Here is a 20,794-nt window from a genome sequence, read left to right as displayed (position 1 = left end):
GTTCAAATGAAGATCATTATTTTATTGTTTTTCTTGAGAAAAAGCCTATTCATCATCGAATGATTTATAACTTTCGATTTTAAAATGTCAACGGAATCTCTTTTTGTCCCGTTTTTAGTTTATTTAATCCTGTTGAATAAAGAATAATATAGGCCAAAGACAAATTCTTTGGTTAGATCTTTGAGTGGTCGCGGGAAAAATACACAAAACCCACTTCCAAAACGTTTTAAAAACATCAACGGTATCTCCCTTTGTCTCGTTTTTAGTTTATTTGACATAGCTATTACCATCAAAAGTAAGCTTGTTATTTTAATGTTTTCCTTGAGAAAAAGCAAATTCATCATCGAATAACTATAAAGTTAGATTGAAAAACATCGACGCTCTACTTTAGTCTAATTTTTAGCATATTTAACATAACCGTTGGATTAAACAAAACCACAAACCTTTAATTCGAAACATTGCGATCAAACGTAAGACCATTCTTTTGATGATTCGCTCAAGAATAGCCTACAAAATTGTATTTTTCTAATTGATTGTAATTTTCCTTTTTTTCGCATATTTTGCATGCCTATTGCCAAATTCTTTGATCTATGGGATTTCGCAATGCAGATACTAACAACGGAAAAATTAAATTCAACCTACATTTTAAATATGAGATTTTGAAAGATTACACCTTACCATCGTCCTTTTCAGCGTAATATCACATTTATATCTACAGAATTGTAATGTGAGGCATTTACAGGGATTTTTAGCAGTTGGATTAAAGAAAGACGCTGCCCTCTTCTTCCTCGTCAAACCTTGTGTAATCATCGCTGGTATTGAAAAGTGAAATCTTGTCGCATAAATATAGACGAAAGGCATATTCTTTGGTCGAACTCTTCGAAGCGAGATAAACAAACAGAAAAAATTTCTAGTTGTAACGGCAGAAATGTTATTTATAGTCAACCAATATTTGAACATTTGCTTCACCATCGATGTGGATTTCTTTAGTCAAACTCTTCATTGTTTACTGTGCCGGAGTTTTTTTTTTTTCTTATTATTTTTATTTTTTCTTATTATTATTGTCTTTTTTTTCTTACTGTATTTTGTTTGTTTTATAAACCGTTGAAGACTGTTTTCGAAGAATATGCATGTGTGTCATGCCATTCACATCCTTCTCCAGTCAGGGGTAGAAACACAGCCCAGCACCGGCAGTCACCGAAGTACCGCCCGGAGCAGTAGACCCCCACAGACCAGCGGCCCCCGCGACGCCCGGCCGCAATCAGGCCGATTCTCCTAATGCTTCCCTTTATACCTTCTGATGAATTTTAGTTAAATACTTAAATAACAAATAATACACATTTATACTCCCTGAACGTACATATTATACACATAATAAAGCCCTGTAGTCAAAAGGCGTATCCACGATTTTCCCTAGCGCATCAAACAATTCATTTCTTGTCTGTCTATATTTTACACATTTCATAATTATATGTCCATCGATTCTTCTTCCGTACTCGCAGAGTGCTGATGAAAGTAAAGCTACTTTTTCTAAATATTGTTTACGTACAGCATAGTTGCACCTTAACCTATTTATGGTTTTCCCGAATGCTTTCCCTACATTGTCCTTTTTGAACCAACTTTCCGTACAAACATTTGGTTGAATCTGCTTGTAAAATTCACCTTTCGTCGATCCTTGATCTTCGGCCATTCTTGCCGGGCGAATTCTCTAATAATTGGGATCAGATCCTCAAAGTGTACTTTAAAAAGCGAGTAACGCTCCGATTCTGCGGCCTGTTTGGCTAGTGCATCTGCCCGTTCATTAAACGCTACACCTGCGTGTGCCCTTACCCAAGGTATGGTGACTATTTTATTTTGCTTACCTAGATGTCGTATATTTTTTAGTATCTCAAAAATCACATGGTTATCGTTAAATTTCCATTTCCTTTGTCGTAATTTTTGAATTGAACTAAGCGAATCTGTGAGTATCAAAAAAAATTTTCATTTACTGAGCCAATATAACTAAGGGCATTTGATATCGCGTAGAGTTCTGCCGAATAAATGCTACATTCTTTTGGCAGCCTAATCATGCATTCATAGTTCGCCGTTGGTTCAAACAGGGCGCAACCTACCTCTCTTTGATTTGGATCCATCGGTGAAAATTGTTCGATGGCCTGGCCAATGTTCATAGATTACACTCCTATAAATAGCTTCGTCTTCCCCATGGCTCATGTTTTTAATATCAGGTAAAGTAATCGACCTTCACCTCATTGCTGATACTCATACTTTGTGTCGAAAATGGGTGGTACCTTATTTCTTGTGCAGTATATCTCATTTCTATATTCATTTAACTTCAACCAACTGGATGCTAGTAATGGTTTTTTTTAACCAAAATCTATGAGTCAGAGTTTGTGACGCCAACAGACATATCTGCACGCACATACCCTCTTGATATGCCATTAGTTTTAAGCAAAACTTGTCTGCCAAGAACTGACTTCTTAGATTCAGTGGCATTTCACATGACTCAGAGTATAAAACGTCTATGGGAGTAGACTTTAGGTACCCCATACATTGCCTGATAGTTTTATTAACTACAACATCTAACGGTTTAAGGGTAGATACGGCCGCATCCCCGTATAAAAAGCAACCCTAATCTATTATTGATCGTATCGTGGCTCTGTAAAACAACAAGGCTGGGTCTGACCCCCAGTTTTTATACGTTACCATTTTTAATATATTAAAATATTTTTCCGCTTTATTAATTACGTAATTAATATGTTCTTTCCAACTAAGTGTTCTTTTAAGAAACATCCCTAAGAATTTTCTTCCCTACTTACTTGAAAGGCTTCTTCTGCTAAAATAACTTGGTCCCCTAAAGGGATTCTTCTCTTTTTTGAAAAAACGCAAACAACTGATTTTTCTGCAGATAAGCTTTGACCATTCTCAAATAACCATTTCTTAATTATGACCATACCCTCATTAAGAATGTTTTTTGCTTTTTCTACATCCCTATGTTCAGAGTACAGGCAGGTGTCATCTGCATACATCAGTAATTTTATACCTGTAGGGAGGTCACGCTTAATATCACTCGTAAAAATTGAGAAAAGAATTGGACTCAAGATCCATCCCTGCGGTAATCCTGATCGAGCATACCGTGGTCCAATTAACTGTCCCTCCACCTTTAAAAACACTTTGCGATTTGATATCAGGTTTATGACCTAACCTACAGAACTATGTGGCAAGCCCACATTTACCATTTTATTGGATAGAGACCCCAGGTTAATGTTATCATATGCACCCACCAGATCCAGAAACGCTGCTATTACAGTTTTGTTTAACGTAAAATTCAAATTAATGTCTGTAACTAACCTCGTGATATTATGCAGTGTGGACTTTCCTTTACGAAACCCATACTGGAAGTCTGGTATTTTCTTTTCTGATTCTAACCACCATTCCAACCTGCCTTTCACCATTCGCTCAAANGCGAAATTACTCTGAAATGGTTGAGAATCGGACCATGGTCAATATGAACTTTTTTGTTCATTTTAGGGTCAAGAATCTACTGGTGAAGTTTGTAGCACGAGTAGCAATTCACCCTGTATACGTTACCATTTTTAATATATTCAAATATTTTTCCGCTTTATTAATTACTTATTATTCAGAAATCGTGAGATGCGGTCTGGTGTGATGTAGGTTTCAGAAAAACATTTTCTTTATCGTGCCAACGTTGCGATCTTTATTGAGATCATCTTCAGGGCTCAAAGTGTTTGTCTTCTGTGTAATTGTGCTATTCTTGCGTGTCGTGTTGATAGTGCCCTCAAGATCGGAACGTTGGCACGATAAAGAAAATGTTTTTCTGAAACCTACATCACACCTGACCGCATCTCACGATTTCTGAATAATTATCGATTAACGGTCACTAATCACCACACTTTATTAATTACGTAATTAATATGTTCTTTCCAACTAAGTGTTTTGTTAAGAAACATCCCTAAGAATTTTACTTCCGTACTTTCTTGAAAGGCTTCCTCTGCTAAAATAACTTGGTCCCCATAGGGATTCTTCTCTTTTTTGAAAAAACGCAAACAACTGATTTTTCTACAGATAAGCTTTGACCATTCTCTAATAACCATTTCTTAATTATGATCATACCCTCATTAAGAATGTTTTTTGCTGTTTCTACATCCCTATGTTCAGAATACAGGCAGATGTCATCTGTATAGATCAGTAATTTTATACCTGTAAGGAGGTCACGCTTAATATCACTCGTAAAAATTGAGAAAAGAATTGGACTCAAGATCCCTCCCTGCGGTAATCCTGATCGAGCATACCGTGGTCCAATTAACTGTCCCTCCATCTTTAAAAACACTTTGCGATTTGATATCAGGTTTATGACCTTACCTACAAAACTATGTGGCAAGCCCACATTTACCATTTTATTGGATAGAGACCCCAGGTTAATGTTATCATATGCACCCACCAGATCCAGAAATGCTGCGATTACAGTTTTGTTTAACGGAAAATTCAAATTAATGTAGTTACAGACATCGTGTGGACTTTCCTTTACGAAACCCATACTGGAAGTCTGATATTTTCTTTTCTGATTCTAACCACCATTCCAACCTGCCTTTCACCATTCGCTCAAACGTTTTCATCACACACGAAGTTAAGCTAATACCCCTGTAAGATGAAGAACAGTTTGGGTCTTTATTTGGTATTACTAGTGGTATTACTATACTAGTTTGCCATTGCAATGGAAATATTCCAGATTTCCAAATCTCATTGAATATGACCAAGAGTTCTTCCATTTTTCTCTTGGGTAAGTTTATGCAACGTAATATAGGGAATGCCATCTGCCCCCGGAGCTGAACTGTTACTTCTTTTTACTGCGTTTCTTAATTCATCCAGTGTGAATTCCCTGAGGAGGCATCTGTTCGTGTTCATGGTATTTTCATAATCTAGGATGGCTGATTTGTTTGCAACATAGTCAGGGGTGATCCTTTGTAAAAATTCTTCCGTCCACTGTCCTTTTGCAGTAGGGGTGGTATTGTTTTTAAACTTATGATTTTTTATCGCTCTGATCCTTGACCAAATAGTTGGTGTTTGTTTATTTAAAGTCTCACAGAATTTTTTCCATGCCATTCTTTTTTCTTTAATTATGATTCTTTTGGTTTCCGCGCATGTTTTTTTGTATATTAACCAGTTTTCGTACGTCGTTTGCCTTTTATAAAGGTCGAATGCCCTCCTTCGTTCTTCCACTTTCCTCGAGACAGTGTTATTCCACCGGAGTTGTAAGAATTAGTACTACATAGTTAATTTGAGGAAAGGCGTTGTCCTTTTGCCCTTTTCTTTCAAGGTAAGAGTTCTGTACTTCATCTTTCTCGTCGTGCTGAAACACGCGCGATTTTTGAAGCTCAAACCGAAAAAAAGAGGAAAGAAGAAAAAATTGGATTTTTAGTATTATAACTACCCTAGAGTATGATATTTCTTCACAAAAAGATTGCTGAAAGAGGAAAATACTAAAACAATTCCTCAAATAAGTTTATCTATAAATTCATAGTAAAATTTAACGAAAATTTAAATTAAAAGTTCGCTAACAAACGTTATAATTATTTTTATCCATACTGTTCTGTCATTCGTATCTTTATATGCCCAATCGTATGTAATGGATTTATAAGAATTGCTGGTAGTTGAAATGAAGTAAGACGTTGGCCTTTTCTTCCTAGGCCAATCGTGGTGTAATCCATCTAGGAGTTGTTGAAACGTGTACAATTAGTTCAGTCCATGACTACACGGAGAAAATTGCGTTTTGGTCTTGTAAACATTATTCCAAATTTGGAAGAATGACATCACCGGAAGCCTACCCAGCGTTTGTGCGGTTCAGTTCTGGATTTCCTTTGGTGTTTTATATACATTTGTGGCCAAATTGGATTTGGAAGACCGTAAATTTTTCCTATTACAAATATTCTTATATTCAAAACTCTTCTTGATATTTATAAATCTTGTATCCTGTTTAATGGGGAAAAGTTACATAATTCAACAAGAAACAGAGTGTACGAGTTTGTAAGAAACGGAAATTATAATTTTAAAAAATGAAAACAAATAAATAAAAACGTATAAACCAAGAGATTCTAACAATAAACGAGAGTATCAATTACGATTACTAATATACAATAAACTATAAGTTTAAATTAATTGAGGTTTTTAGTTGAGATAAAAAAGTCATTGTCACAAGAGGGATTCGAACCCACGGCCTTCAGCTAGATACGCCGCTGCTCTACCACTTTTTGAATTTTCGCTCCTTTTTGCCATTCTTCAAATGTCGTCTAATCTGTTCGATTCTCGGCGACAAATGAAATGGCCACGGAGAGCTTTAGTGAAGATATACTTCATTTTATCTTATTAAATTCACTAGTGGTCCGCTTGGCCAATTAATATCTTTCAATTAATTAAGGTTTTTAGTTGAGATAAAAAAGGAGGGAAAATTCAAAAGGTGGGGTTGAGATGGGAAGTTAACTTCTAAGTGAATCGAAGTCACGATACTCAAGTGGTAGAGTAGCGGCGTATCTAGCCGAAGGTCGTGGCTTCGAATCCCGTTCATGACACTGACTTTTTTATCTCAAATAAAAACCTTAATTAATTGAAAGATATTAATTGGTCAAGCGGACCAAGAAAACTAGTGAATTTATAAGTTTAAACTTATATAAGTTTAGACTTAACTTTTAGATACTAATGAACATAGCTAAACTGTCAATCTTTGTACCAAAACTAATAGTCCGGAGTTTTTTTTTTTTTTCTGAATCTCGAATTGAAGAGTTCAGAGGAAGGTAATATTAATCCTTTTTTAAAAAAGATAGTTCCTACTCACAGTAAGTTGTTTTCCAACGATGCGGATTTCGAGCCCTTAACTCATCATCAGCTTGTAAAAATTTCAATCGGTGATGAGCTAAAGGCTCGAAATCCGGATCGATGGAAAACAACTTACTGTGAGTTAGAACTATATTTTTTTTAAAGGATTGAACACCACACTCACTCCATCACTGATCATTTCTAGGTAATATTAATTCCTCAAGACGATCAGCCCTGATGATGAGGATGTCTCGAGGCCATGGTCGTTTAAGGCAGTAAGTTTAGGGTGAATGTAAGCTCGGAGTGGAACATTTCGAATCAATTCTGTGTCAAAAGAAATGTGATCGTTCTGGATAGTGAGGTTAGTGAGAACGTCTTGACCGGCGGTCTAAATTGATCTGATATCTAGGTATAGTCCTAAGTATGACTTGAGGGAGAAGTTGGTAATTTTATTCCTTGTACACTGGAGCAGAAGACCTTTTTCCATAGGTGCGTTTTGGTCATACAATTTTTCTCTCCACTTTTTCACAAGTCATTGACGAAAGTGTTCTTGGATGCGAGAGGTTGCTTGAAGAGGATTAGGGTTAGAAGACTATCGCCCCAGTTAAATAGGATTCAAGGCTAGCTAGCAAATCATTCGAAATCAGCGAAACTAGGGAATTTCATTAGTTAATTAACTTGTTAGATGTACAAACACTTTAATGATACCGACAAAGTAGGTAAATAAAATAACAACGTAGAGAGTTTTGTGATTACGGGTTGTCACGATTTAAAATGTTCCTTTTTTTATTGAGTTGTTAGGTGAAATTTTCGTATGTTCAAAAACTCCATAACATAAAATTGCTTTATAGAAAAAAAACTTGAACGGACATGCCCAATTTTCGGAAAGTTACAAATCCTACCTGTTTAGCGGCGAAAGCTTTGTCGCCATCGTTCGTGGACCGTCTTTTGTCAGGGTCCGTGTTGGAAAGAGCTTCCGCGAAAGCGAGCTCGTCCCCCACGCTGAAGCCTGTGAAAAAAAAATTATTTTTTTCTTAATAAACTGACGAAATTTAGTCAATAATAAGATGAAGGAAGAAAATCTCTGGAACAAGTGCGATTAACATAAATCGTAAATCATTATGTAATTAGTATGCCGAGAATTTTCAACACCCTTAACACCCGACGGAATATAAATGAGATGAAATATTCTTTTCCCAAACTGTCGGATTTCATATCTAATTTTTTGTTTTTCAAAAAACTGAATCTATCATATTGGCTAAAATAAATATAGTTTTGAATATATCAAGAAAAAAACAACTATATGGCAGAAAAAAAGTATAACAATTTGTATATCTTTTAAATGTTTTCAAAATTGCTTGTTACTTTGGCACCTGATTAATGAAAAAAAAAACACATTTTTTTAATCCATTCAAACATGAAATTCAATGAAAATACATATTAAATACCTAACAAACTTTATTCGTATCATGGAATTTAAAATTTTCAATTTCTTTATGTATGATCTTTTCTTTTATATAGTTAAACGTGAATGCGTCCTAGGACACTTTCTAAGGATAAACAAAATTCTAACTTATGATGAATTTATAACATATTAGAGAATACTAAAGAAACAGCTCCTTTCTTGAAGAAAAGTTAGGATTTAGTAAACAAACAAAGTGATAAAACCAAACAACTAGCATTGTTTGATAAGTCAACACACTTCTACAAAATGCAAAGTATGACGCCAATATGTCACTCCAGCCTTGTTATAATGAGTAGGCGTTTTGCCTCTTCAAAAACAATATAACAGATTTTTGGAAAAAATGCAAAATAAATAAATGTACAGGGCTTATTTCATATTTATTACTTATACGATTATTACTTATAAGAACAATCCAAAATTTTCGATGAACATCCCCAATTTATTTTAATTACAACGATTGTTCAGAAATCGTTAGATGCGGTCTGGTGTGATGTAGGTTTCAGAAAAACATTTTCCTTATCGGGCCAACGTTTCGATCTTTATTGAGATCATCTTCAGGGCTCAAAGTGTTTGTTTTTTGCGTAATTGTGCCATTCTTGCGTCTCGTGTTGAGAGTACCAGTGAGATATTGCTGTTTTATGTTTATGCAGCGGCAACGCAGAAAACAAACACTTTGAGTGAGTAGAAATACTTTGATTGAATATAAAAAATATATTTTTTGCATTGTATAAATTCACTTTTTTCCACATCCTACATGTATTTGTTAAATTTAAACAATGTTTGTAAATCCCAGGCTCTAAAGATGATCTCAATAAAGATCGAAACGTTGGCCCGATAAGGAAAATGTTTTTATGATTTACAAACATTGTTTAAATTTAACAAAAACATGTAGGGTGTGGAGAAAAGTTAATTTATACAATACAAAAAATATTTTTTTTTATATTCAATCAAAGTACGCAGAAAACAAACACTTTGAGTGAGTAGAAATACTTTGATTGAATATAGAAAATATTTTTTTTATTGTATAAATTCACTTTTTTCCACATCCTACATATTTCTGTTAAATTTAAACAATGTTCGTAAACCCCAGGCCCTGAAGATGGTCACAATAAAGATCGAAACGTTGGCACGACAAAGAAAATGTTTTTCTGAAACCTACATCACACCAGACCGCATCTCACGATTTCTGAATAATCATCGACTAACGGTCACTAATCACCACACATTTAATTACAACTACTGAAGAAAATATTCAAATGTTATTAAGTCACTTTTCATATATCGAAAAACGCCTTTCAGCTTTTCAATCATGTAAAATTCACATTGTTTACATTTGAAATTTCAACGTGGTGTATATTTGAGCCCAAATTTTCTGAAATTTTCCAAGGTCTAGTACTATTTTTTTTTTAAATTGTACATTAAATATTTTTGAAAATTACATATTTTTTGGGAGTCGACTCATTCCAGGACAACACATCGTATGTATATATACTAGTAGTATGAATGAGTAGTATAAAATAGTATAAATGAAGGAGAAAAAAAGAACTTCTAATTGTAAATTCAAAATCAAATAAGAATTTTGTTTCTTTTTTTTCAAAAAAAGGTACAGGGTTACCTGTGAACGACAATACTTCATGACGTTATTCTGCATGTCAATAGGACTAAAATGTCTCTATTGTCCAAAGTCTGGTATTCAGATATATTCAAGATATTTCCTTTTCTGGTTTCTTGAACATCTCACAACTTTATTCCGTTAAGTCCTCATAAAAGTTTAAGCTTATCGAACATTTGATTGCATCAGTGAAAAAAATAAAAACCTTATGAGATTCATTTTGTTTTCTATTTTAAACTTAAGCAAACTTACAAAATCGCTTGGAAGATAAACTTTTCGAGGTGAGTTGTTACTAATGTAAAAATTAATATTTAATTGCTTTTTTGGTTACAAACTGTTTTTAAAAAAATATTTTGAAATTTCTATTAAAAAATAATGAAAATAATACAAAGTAGTCAAACAAGACTACCAATTTGGTACGAAATTGAACATAAGAAAAAACGAAAAGCTTCTCAACCTAAAAATTAAATTAAATGTTCAAAATGTCCATCCTCTCGATTAATGCATTATTTTCTAAATCTTCTAGAAAAGCATGCTCAGTCGTAGGGGCAACTTTTCTGTGAGCGTCATATATACCAGTAAAAGAAACCTGTAAAAGTTTATCTTCTAAGTGAATTAACATAAGATTAACATTTTATGAGATTTTGGGAATTTTATGGAATAAAATTGTGAAAGGTTGAAGTAACTTAACTTAAAGTAAGAAAGGTGAAATATCTTGAATACGATCGAATATAAGTCTTTGGACAGCAGGGGCTTTTTAGTTTTGATGCTGACATGTAGGATAATCTCCTGAAATATTGATTTCTGTTCACGGGACAACACTTTGATTTTGATAATAATAATCTTTCGTTCGAATCGGAAATTTCAGGTCTTAATCGATTCTAATGTACTATGATTGACAAAACCACATTCAGAAAAATGGAACAGAGTTAAAAAAAAAGAACGACGATATTCTTTTACGTAGAAGTATATATTTAAATAAATCTATCAAAGTAATCTGTAACCAATACAGGCGGTTTGAACCAATAAAAATCCCTTGAGAATTTCATTACGTCTTAATAATTTGCCGCTGCATTGTTACCAGTTATTTCAATTCATGAAAGATTAAACAGAAATTATTTGTAACGCTTAATTCATCATAATTAAAAGTTATTTCTTTATATTGACATATAAATCTTCAGACTTTATTGAAATAATTGGAAACGGTTTTTGCCGTAATGCTAGTTTGATAAAAGTGTCGATCACATAAGAAACAAATAAATCAAAGAAAATAGACCTACATTTGAAAATTTAAATGAAGTTTTCTTCCTGGCACTTTGATGATCAATCCACCGTACGTTTAGAAATTTGATTCCTTATCTCGAAATATGATTATGAAGTATTTATATATGAACTAGCACCCTAATAAAGGCTCAGAACATTTTATAAAAGTTCAAATATATTTTCTTGACAATTTTATTAGAAAACTCGAAACAATACAACTTTACTTTAAAAAAAATGTTTGGTTAAATCATCATAATACAGAACAAACCTCCGTAGAAATCAAGATAATGAAAATATGATAAAAGAGAAATTTGGTAAGCAACCAGATCATTTGATGGTAAAAAATAGTGCTGCTGTACAAGATTAAGGCAGAGAGTAATTTCTACCGACAACTACATCAGACGACAAATCTTAACCTTCTATGCTTTAAAAACAATAACAAAAAAAAGTTTTTAGAGCCTCGAAGGACTTTCAAAAATCTTTCTACTAGAGAAACAAGTAAGAACGTAACTTTATTTCTTCACTTTGAGAACAAAAATTTGCTTTCTGTTGCACAAAATTTAAACAAAGCCCATTGTACAAGGGCCTATCTAAAATTTCCTGTATTCAAAGAAAGACTAAAAATCATTTTGCATCTAATCAAAATGTCATCGTCGTGTCGGAATCATTACAGGTACATATGAATAAGGGTCAGAGGTCATGTCGATACCATCGACTTTCGAGTTTAAAAAATTTCACTTTAATGAATTGATACATGGCTGAATATTTATGACGTGATAAAACTATAATTTAGGTTGTTTTTGTATGCAAAATGTATTTTGAGGACATTAAAACAAGTGAAAACTGGAACAAAAGAACACTATATTCCCCATGATGAAAACAGGTAGTTACTCAATGAAACAAATAAACGAATGTTTCTTAAATCTAATTATTTTCTTGAACTAACAGTAAATAAATTGGTGCAAATTTAAAAGATAATTATCACAAAGTGAAAACAAGTAAATAAATAAACGTAAACTTTGATGGATTCGCAATAATAACGAATTTCTGAAGCTTTTTTGCTATTTTTTGTTCTGTTTGTTGGCTATGTTGAGAGAGAAAAATGTAGAGAATTTTGAGAGATTTTACTTTTTATTGTTTTACTAAATTCAATGGAAAATAAATTTAAATAAATTTTTCTTCCTGAAAGATAATGCAGATTATTCTTTTAGGTTAAATGTCTAAAACAGAAGAGATTAAATAAGATTCTTTAATTTTAGTCATATTTTTAAAGCCCTTTTGCAAAAATAGTAGACAAGAGTTATTGTTAATGTTAAAACAACAGTTCTAATAAAGGTATAACTACAAAGAAATACATGCGAGGGTTGTATATAAAATCAACACAATAATGTCATGCATACAATTGATTTTTCAGGGAGTTTAGAGAAGTATTTACATATTTACCAAGGCCAACGTATCCTTTGACTCCGCCTAAGTTTCTCACCCTGAGAATGCTGCTTTTCTTGAAGTTACAGTTGAGCGTGAAGCCAAAGTCAGAGTTAAAGACACAGGTGCCTCTCACCCAACCGACGTCCATCACTGAAAAAGTAGGAAATAGAAGAAAAAGAAAAAGGGAAAGAAGAGCCAGAGCCGTGTGAGAAAATTCGCTTTCTGAAACGCCGTTGTTATTTTTTAATTTGTAAACTGGTACATGACCGTTGCGACAAGAACCCGTTTGGAAATCGACCCTAATGGATCGGTCGATGTTGCATTCATCAACATTTTAGGCTTAACATCATTACACTAACATTAATACACTCGAAGCCAGCCAATGTCGAAATTGGGATAAATTAACACATAATAGAATCCAAACCAGTCTTTCAAATAGAAAGCTCAAAGGTTTACGAAGGTGCGAAACGAATGCATCTTGAAATATCCAACGTTATAAAAATACAATAATTTTGTTATTATAACAGAATGAATTTACAATAGAATAAACAAATTATTAAATATATAAATTTTATAAACGCTATTTTTATATTATAAATTATTATTTTCTGACATTTACAATTAATTTTGGCAAAAATCAAGGCAGAACTTAGCAGCTTTGAGAACTTATTACAGTGCTTTTGGTGTATAGAAATTCTTAAAGTTTATTGTTGTTTAATGCAGAATCTTAAATTAGTTTTGTTTTATTTCTTGATTTTGTTAAATTGCAATCATTTCATATTGAAAATTGCTTTTCAGATTCCATAAATAAGTTGTTTTCTTGCATCTTTTAGGTTTCAAGATTTATATAAACTGTTTACGCTGATATGTCTGAAAAATAATGGATGCGGCATATTGCGATTTTTGTACAGATAGGAGACAATTTATGAATACTGAAAAACAACAATTTTTAGAACTGTGAGTTATTTATCTTTATCGATGAAAATTTCCTTAATTGAAAATTGTCGCACTTTATGGTGGTATATAAAGGTGGATTGAGCCGATATCCGAAAATTCCGACGTAAAAAATGCCATGATTGTCTAATTTTTAACTCAAACAACAAAGCCCAGGTTGGCCAATTACCTTCAATAAAATTATATATGGGTTTGACCTAACTCGACTTTTAGGCCTATACTTTACTTATAGCTTTTGCCTTCGAAATAATTATTTTTAATTTCAATTTAACCTTTTTTAACTTGAAAGTTTTTTTTTCAATTTCAAATTAGCCTTTTTAACTTCAAATTTAACAAATTAACCCTTCCATTAAGCAATAAAAAATTAGATGTTATAAGTAAAATCATGTAAAGTAAACTTCCTGAATTTAATCCTTTAATTACAATTACAATTAAATGTATGTTTGTATGAATTTTACTGCATATAATTTTTTATGTACAGTATTTATTTACACGGCTGGCTCCAAGACATTATTGTACTTTTTTCACATAGTCTGCATTAAATATAATAAGCAATTTATCTTCAAATATGCAGTAAACATAAAATGGTTTAGGGGAAAGCCCAAGCATTACACAAAACAATAATGGTGTTAAACAGAACATAAGATGCAGGTAATGAGTTCTATAATAAGACAATAAAAATATTCAATTATATGCTACATCCGACCAATCAACTATCAGACAAAGATTTAACATCTATTTACATATCATTTATCGCAGCAATTGGCTAAACCAGGTATTTTAGCAGACACATTTCATTTTAGCACATGTTCATTAATTTCAAACAATATGGGCGTAAGGCTTTTATGGTCGTAATTCATTTTAAGACCTAATTATTTTAAACACAGGACTTTTACTTTACATGTTTATATTCCAAACCATAGTCGTCGATTAATATTTTATATTTTTTATTTATATAATTGGTAATAAACTTCCAACCAATGGTCATACTATTCGAATTAATTTAATTTAAATAAAGTTGTTGGTGAATGTTGGTCAGTGATCTCGACAAGTCGAACCGGTACTTAGTGTTCCTCCGGAGGATGGCGGAATGCCAAAATGCATTTGATTGACATCGAAACTCGCGAGTGTAGACGGACCCAACAAGTGACCTAGTGTCAGTTCAACAATATTTCTGTATATCATGAATACACGATCTTATAATAAATCTTTTATTGATAAAGAAACAAACGAAAAATCAAAGAAAAGTTTAAAAAACGTAAGGCTCATAGTACTTCAGTGTTACGAAATATTTTAATGCATTCCGATTTCATAATTTTCACTAGAACTTCTTTCATTTTCTCATATATTATGTTCTGATAATTGTATAAAATTAATACATATATACAGGGTGTCCTTTTTCGATGGCCCAGTTGAATTTTCCTTGAACCAATGACGCTATCAAAATGGCAAAAAATACATGTTTAATATTTTTATTCAAGTTTCAAATGTTTACCTTTTTTTGAGAGTTCAACTTCAAAATTTTATATATGACCCTATACATCCTGACATATCATTTTAAAGGGGTTTTTACGCTGAAAACAATCGTGCAATCGGATTTTAAATGAGTCAAAAAATGACACAGTTATGGTAAAAAGTTTGAAAAAACGCACTTCGTTTGTTTCATTGTTAATTTCAATAAATTGCTTTATAACTAAAATAAACATTATTGGCTTTTATTGTTTACATTCTATTATTTTTTGTCAAACCCGCACTATGGGAGCAAATCTTAATTTTTGGAAGTAAATAAATTTTACAATAGTACCTATTCGTATATTCAGTATTCCATTTAACATCAACCGAAGAGCACATTTTTCCGATCAACAGCTAGTTGATATGTACGACTGATTTATTGATAGTGGTGGTATGGAGGTGGTTGTGCAGTGGAATTTTACTCCCAGAAATTTCCTGATCGCACCAGAGTAAACCACAAAACATTTATTCATGTTGCAATATGAGGAGATACGGATCAGTAGCTGTTCTATCACCAAGAAACCGGCATCGTAATTTCGACGAGATGTATTTTTACCAATATCCGAATTCCTCTTTGCGAATTGTTGAGTGTCTTGTCATCTTCCCGAATATATTCGTAAACTTATAACCTCCAAACGAAGAGCAAGGTTGCGATGGCAACGCCATCGTTACCCCTCTGATAAAGTAACATTTAACCGTCTCACCTATGTTTTGAAACTCGAATTATCCAAATACCGTTCATCCCAGTTCCAGTCATACCTTGAATCCTTATCCACNACGATCCATAAAGATCTTAAAATCCCTTTCGTGAAAGATCTTATCCATACACGCTTCTTCACTTTTCACTCTAAACTCTCCCTCCATCCTAACCCTTTAGCCCTAACTCTTTCCTCAACATCTCACCCTTACAATCCTCCACGCCGTTTAAAACGACGATGGCCTCGTGACCTTCTATCTAACCCACCAAATTAACTTTTACTCCCCCCCCCCAATTAAATAAAAGTTGGTTTCTCTCCTCACTGCCTTCTGGTCTGACAGGTCTGTCGGACTAGTTTATAACTAACTATTTGCTCAATGTATATTATGTACAGATAGCAATAAATAAAATAAATATATATTATTTAAAAAAAAAAAAAGATTCACTAGTTTTCATGGTCCGCTTGACCAATTAATATCTTTCAATTAATTAAGGTTTTTAGTTGAGATAAAAAAAGTCAGTGTCACGAGCGGGATTCGAACCCAGGACCTACGGCTAGATACGCCGCTACACTACCACTATCGCTCTGACCACCGGTTAAAAAGAGCAAATCTTTGCATATTTACGCAAGGCAGGCAGTTCGAACATGTAATGTGATTAATAAATAGCAAACCAAATGTCTGTTTTGTTTTTTCAAACTTTTTGTCACAAGTTTGCCATTTGTTGACCTATTGCACATCCGATTGCACCATTGTATTCAGCAAAACATCGTTTAAAATGATGTCTCAGGATGTGTAGGGTCGTATTTGAAACTTTGAAGTTGAATTGGGCCTGAAGTACTCTATATAATTTTTCTACAAAAAAGTAAAAATTTGAAACTAGATAAAAAATATTAAACACTATATTTCTTTTTATAGCGTCGCTAGTCTAAGAGAAATTCAGTCGGGTTCTAAAAAGGCCACCCTGTATACATAATTGTTAACAATGATATTGTTGTTATGAACATCTGCAAAAATGGAGTCCTCGATGAAAGACCAAATTTAGTAGGTGACGCTGAAAAAATTGCCGGTTGGTACTTCACTACATTCGCCAAAACCCGCTTTGGGGAAATAAAAAAGCGAGAGTACCGACATTACTTTTGGATGAAATCTACATTCATATTTTTCTAGTTGATAGTGATCGACCTCCGTAGTTTTAAATTGATGTATTTATTTTTTGCATTTTACAATTTAAATGACCTCAAGAAGATCCAATACATCAATTCATATTTTTTGTTTATTTTTTATTTTTTAATTTTTCGTCGTCTTTCCATATCAGTAAAATCGTACTATTCAAAAGACAGAAATCACACCAATATAAATTTGTTTTTCGTCGTTCTTCCGGGAACAAAACGGCCAATTTCACCAAATTTTGCGAGCTGAAAGAAAACTAGACTGACCTTGGGCATCTATAGAAATGGAATCTGAACTAAAAATAAATGGAAGTCCTGACATTGTAGAATTTGTCACGGTCAGACCCCATATTTCGATGGTGACGCGACAAAAATTTCATGTTCGCGACCTCATCATATCAGCGGATACTTTATGCTTTTGAATTTCAGAATGATTTGTTTCAATGGAAAATAACTTAGAACACAGTTGTGTTCGGATTCATTTTTGTTTCTTTTTTTAAACAAATTGTGCCCAAATTTTCAAATATTACTCAAATCGATTAAAGTCCACCGTCAACTTTTGTTGTGTTGCATGTTGTTTGACCTTATTGCAATTCAAGGCTGGCAACTCAAGACGGCGGGAGTCAAGTTCAACTCATCGCACGGGGAACGGAACAAAGAAAGGTTCAACTACCGATATGTCTCAAAGAAGGTCGGCCTTCTTTCTCCTTTTAATTTCTCTTTCTCCTAAGAACTGTCGATTAATTTTTATCAAACGGGCCTTTATAACGACAACCTGCTCACATTGCTAGATATAAATTGCCATTGATACTCTCTAAATGCATATAAACGTAATAGAGTATTTGTATTTTCTAAAAAAAGGAACTGTGCACTTCTTGTTACTAGGAACCGTACAATATTGACCACTTAAAACTCATTAAAATTCCCATTTATTATAAAACCACGGTAAAAAAAATATCTAGTTAGAGGTAAAAATATTATGGTTATGTTATGGTACGAAATATAATCAGTAGACCATACTTATTGCAAAAACAACAAAGGAAAAAGTATTGTTCACCCGATTTGCAATTTATTTAGTCATCCAATCTAACAAATCTAACATACACAGACGACAATGAACAAGAAAGCATTGCTGTCCATTTAACCAAAGTATATTTCTTCGGTACTCAATTAATTAATCATTAAGAATAACTTGATAAAAAATGTTAAAAATTTCTTCATTTCCATCTTAACTCACAGATCTAACCTGCACAGACAGAAATGTATAGAATACATTGCACTTCATCTGACATCAATTTCAAATGACAAATCTACTTAAACAGACAACAAGAAATATGATTTTTCAGGTAATTAGTCTGATAATCTGCAGTATCCATTATATTTGACTTCGATCCTCTCTGACACCAACTCCCCATCTTCGAGTCACGATAGCTGAAGTGGTTAGAGCAGCGGCGTATTGAGCCAAAGGTCATGGGTTCGAATCCCGCTCGTGACACTGACTTTTCAACCAATACCTTACATAAATATTAATTAATTGAAGTTAGTAATAATAGATGAAATATATAAGTTAATTTATATTCTGCGAGAGAAAACCGTACTTATTTATTTTGTTCATTAAATTGCCCAAGATTTGAATTAAAAAGTAATCTGTGATTACCTAATTTTCCTCTTCAAAATTGAATAATCACTGAAGAAATTATTTATTAAACGATTGTATTTAAGATTGTGTTTTTAAAATTATTTCTATTAAACAAGGATCCAAACGAGTTACGTATGATAATTTTTGTGTAAAGGAAAAATTATGTTGTTTTTTTTCGAAGATAGCTCGTAGCTGTAATTGTCTGATCACATTTCACATATTTTTTAAAGTTGTAAAATATTAATTTAAAAACAAAAATATTAACACACACAATTAAAAAATAGCGACAGAACCAAAAAACCAAGTAAAATATGTATAGGATCGTAATATCGAATAAGTTGAGAGGGTTGTTCACAAGAATCAGTTTGCACTTAAATGGAAATTTGTAACAAAATATCTAAAACTAAAAACCAATTAGATATTAGATCGTGTCTTTCTCCGATGCAATCGCTCATAACTTGAACTTAGGATAGCACACCGGTATGATTTTACTAGATTTAAAAAAAGTCTTCGACTGTGTATACTTTCATTTTCAAATTAATTCAGTAAAACTTCCCCAGCTGCTTGGTTCATTTATCCGTAGTTACATTTTTTTTAAGTTTCTAAAAGTAAGCCTACCAAGCATTGCTGTCCATTTAACCAAAGTATATTTCTTCGGTACTCAATTAATTAATACTAACCTACACAGACAGAAATGTATAGAATACATTGCTCAATCTAAAATGACAAATCTAACCTAAACAGACGACAAGAAACCAGAAATATGATTTTTCAGCTAAACTAGTCTGATATTCTGCAGTATCCCTTATATTTGACTTCGATCCACTCGGACACCAACTCCCCATCTTCGAAGTCACAATAGCTCAAGTGGTTAGAGCTGCGGCGTAATGAGCCGAAGGTCGTGGGTTCGAATCCCGCTCGTGACACTAGCTTTTTCATTTCTACCACTACCTTACACAAAAAGATTAATTAATCGAAGGAAGTTATTTAGTCAATCTAACCAAGAAATATAATGGATTTAATAAGTAAAACAAAGTATATCTTCATTAACAGATCTCCGTGGCCACTTCATATGTCGCCGAGAATCGAATCCTGATTACACATTTGAAAAATGGCAAAAAGGAGGGAAAATTCGAAAGGTTGTATGTTGGGTTGGGAAGTTGGTGTCCGATTGGATCGAAGTCACGATAGCTCAAGTGGTTAGAGCAGAGGCGTATTGAGCCGAAGGTCTTGGGTTCGAATCCCGCTCGTGACACTAGCTTTTTCATTTCAACCACTACCTTACATAAAAAGATTCTGCAGTATATCAGTCTTAACTCACAGATGTAACCTATACAGACATATATATAAGAATACATTGCACTCCATCTGACATCAATCTCAAATGACAAATCTAACCAAAACAGACGTCAAGGAATTTCAGCAAAGCTAATCTAATATTTCTTCCGTATATCAATCTTAACTGACAGATCTAATGTTTACAGGCACAATGAACAATAGAGCATGATTATTCAGCAAACCTAGTCTAATATTTCTTCAATATATCGATCTTAACTGATAGATCTAGCCTATACAGAAACCAATGAAAAAGAAAATATTACTCTTCATCTGACTAATGAGATATTTCCTCAGTATGTCAATCTTAACTGAAAATCTAACCTACGCACACAACATGAACAATAAAACGTAATTACTCAGCTGACTAGTCTATTATTTTTTCGGTAGATCAATCATAATTGACCAATTTAACCTACACAAGCAAAAACTAACAAGAAACCGAGGCGTTTCAATTATTGGGTCAAAGTTTCCTCTTGTGTAACGTAGAATTACCTTTTGCAACACAAGAATTTGACAGTAAGCAAGACAATATGGCTTTCATTAAAATATTTTAAAGCTTTAAAGAATGCAAAATTAACAAGCGATAATTCCGTATAAGCGCAATCCCTTGACAAAAAACCTTCAGGGAAAACATACACTGTAAGTTTTGTTTTATTTATTGTCATACATGCTAAAATTTTTGAACCAACTCGGTTTCGTTGTTGGTTCGTGAGAACTGAAAATAGGTTTTGCAATTGTTCGTAATTGCAAAGGATTATAACAATCATCGTCATACGTTCGTAATTAACTCAATAAACAAATTTAACCGTGCTCGTTTGTTGCAAGACACGCTTTCTAAATGAACGATCCATTAGCGGTTCTTTGTTGGCCAATAGTAAACTATCTTT

General features: G+C 33.1%; 1 protein-coding gene and 1 non-coding gene across 4 annotated transcripts in view; one reads left to right on the top strand and one right to left on the bottom strand.

Moving 5' to 3' along the window:
* The window catches only part of LOC106661176, an 80,286-nt gene that overhangs the window by 44,744 nt on the left and 14,748 nt on the right, over nt 1-20,794 (bottom strand). For 2 of the 3 annotated variants that reach the window (XM_014384419.1, XM_014384418.2), the window contains exons 2-3: nt 12,612-12,746; nt 7,731-7,837 (exon numbers count right to left, since the gene is read on the bottom strand). In XM_014384419.1, the coding sequence (XP_014239905.1) occupies nt 7,731-7,837; nt 12,612-12,744 (240 nt within the window). In that variant the 5' untranslated portion in view covers nt 12,745-12,746. The remainder of the gene's footprint in view (nt 1-7,730; nt 7,838-12,611; nt 12,747-20,794) is intronic. The other variant, XM_014384420.2, reaches the window with a different exon arrangement.
* Nucleotides 19,422-19,495, top strand: Trnai-aau. The gene has a single exon. It is a non-coding gene; the product is annotated as a tRNA-Ile (tRNA).

The sequence above is a fragment of the Cimex lectularius genome, unplaced genomic scaffold (assembly GCF_000648675.2).
Source record: "Cimex lectularius strain Harlan isolate CLEC.00 unplaced genomic scaffold, Clec_2.1 scaffold39, whole genome shotgun sequence".
Classification (NCBI taxonomy): domain Eukaryota; kingdom Metazoa; phylum Arthropoda; class Insecta; order Hemiptera; family Cimicidae; genus Cimex; species Cimex lectularius.
The sequence above is the reverse complement of the archived record's forward strand: the minus strand, read 5'-3'. Positions and strand labels throughout refer to the sequence as shown.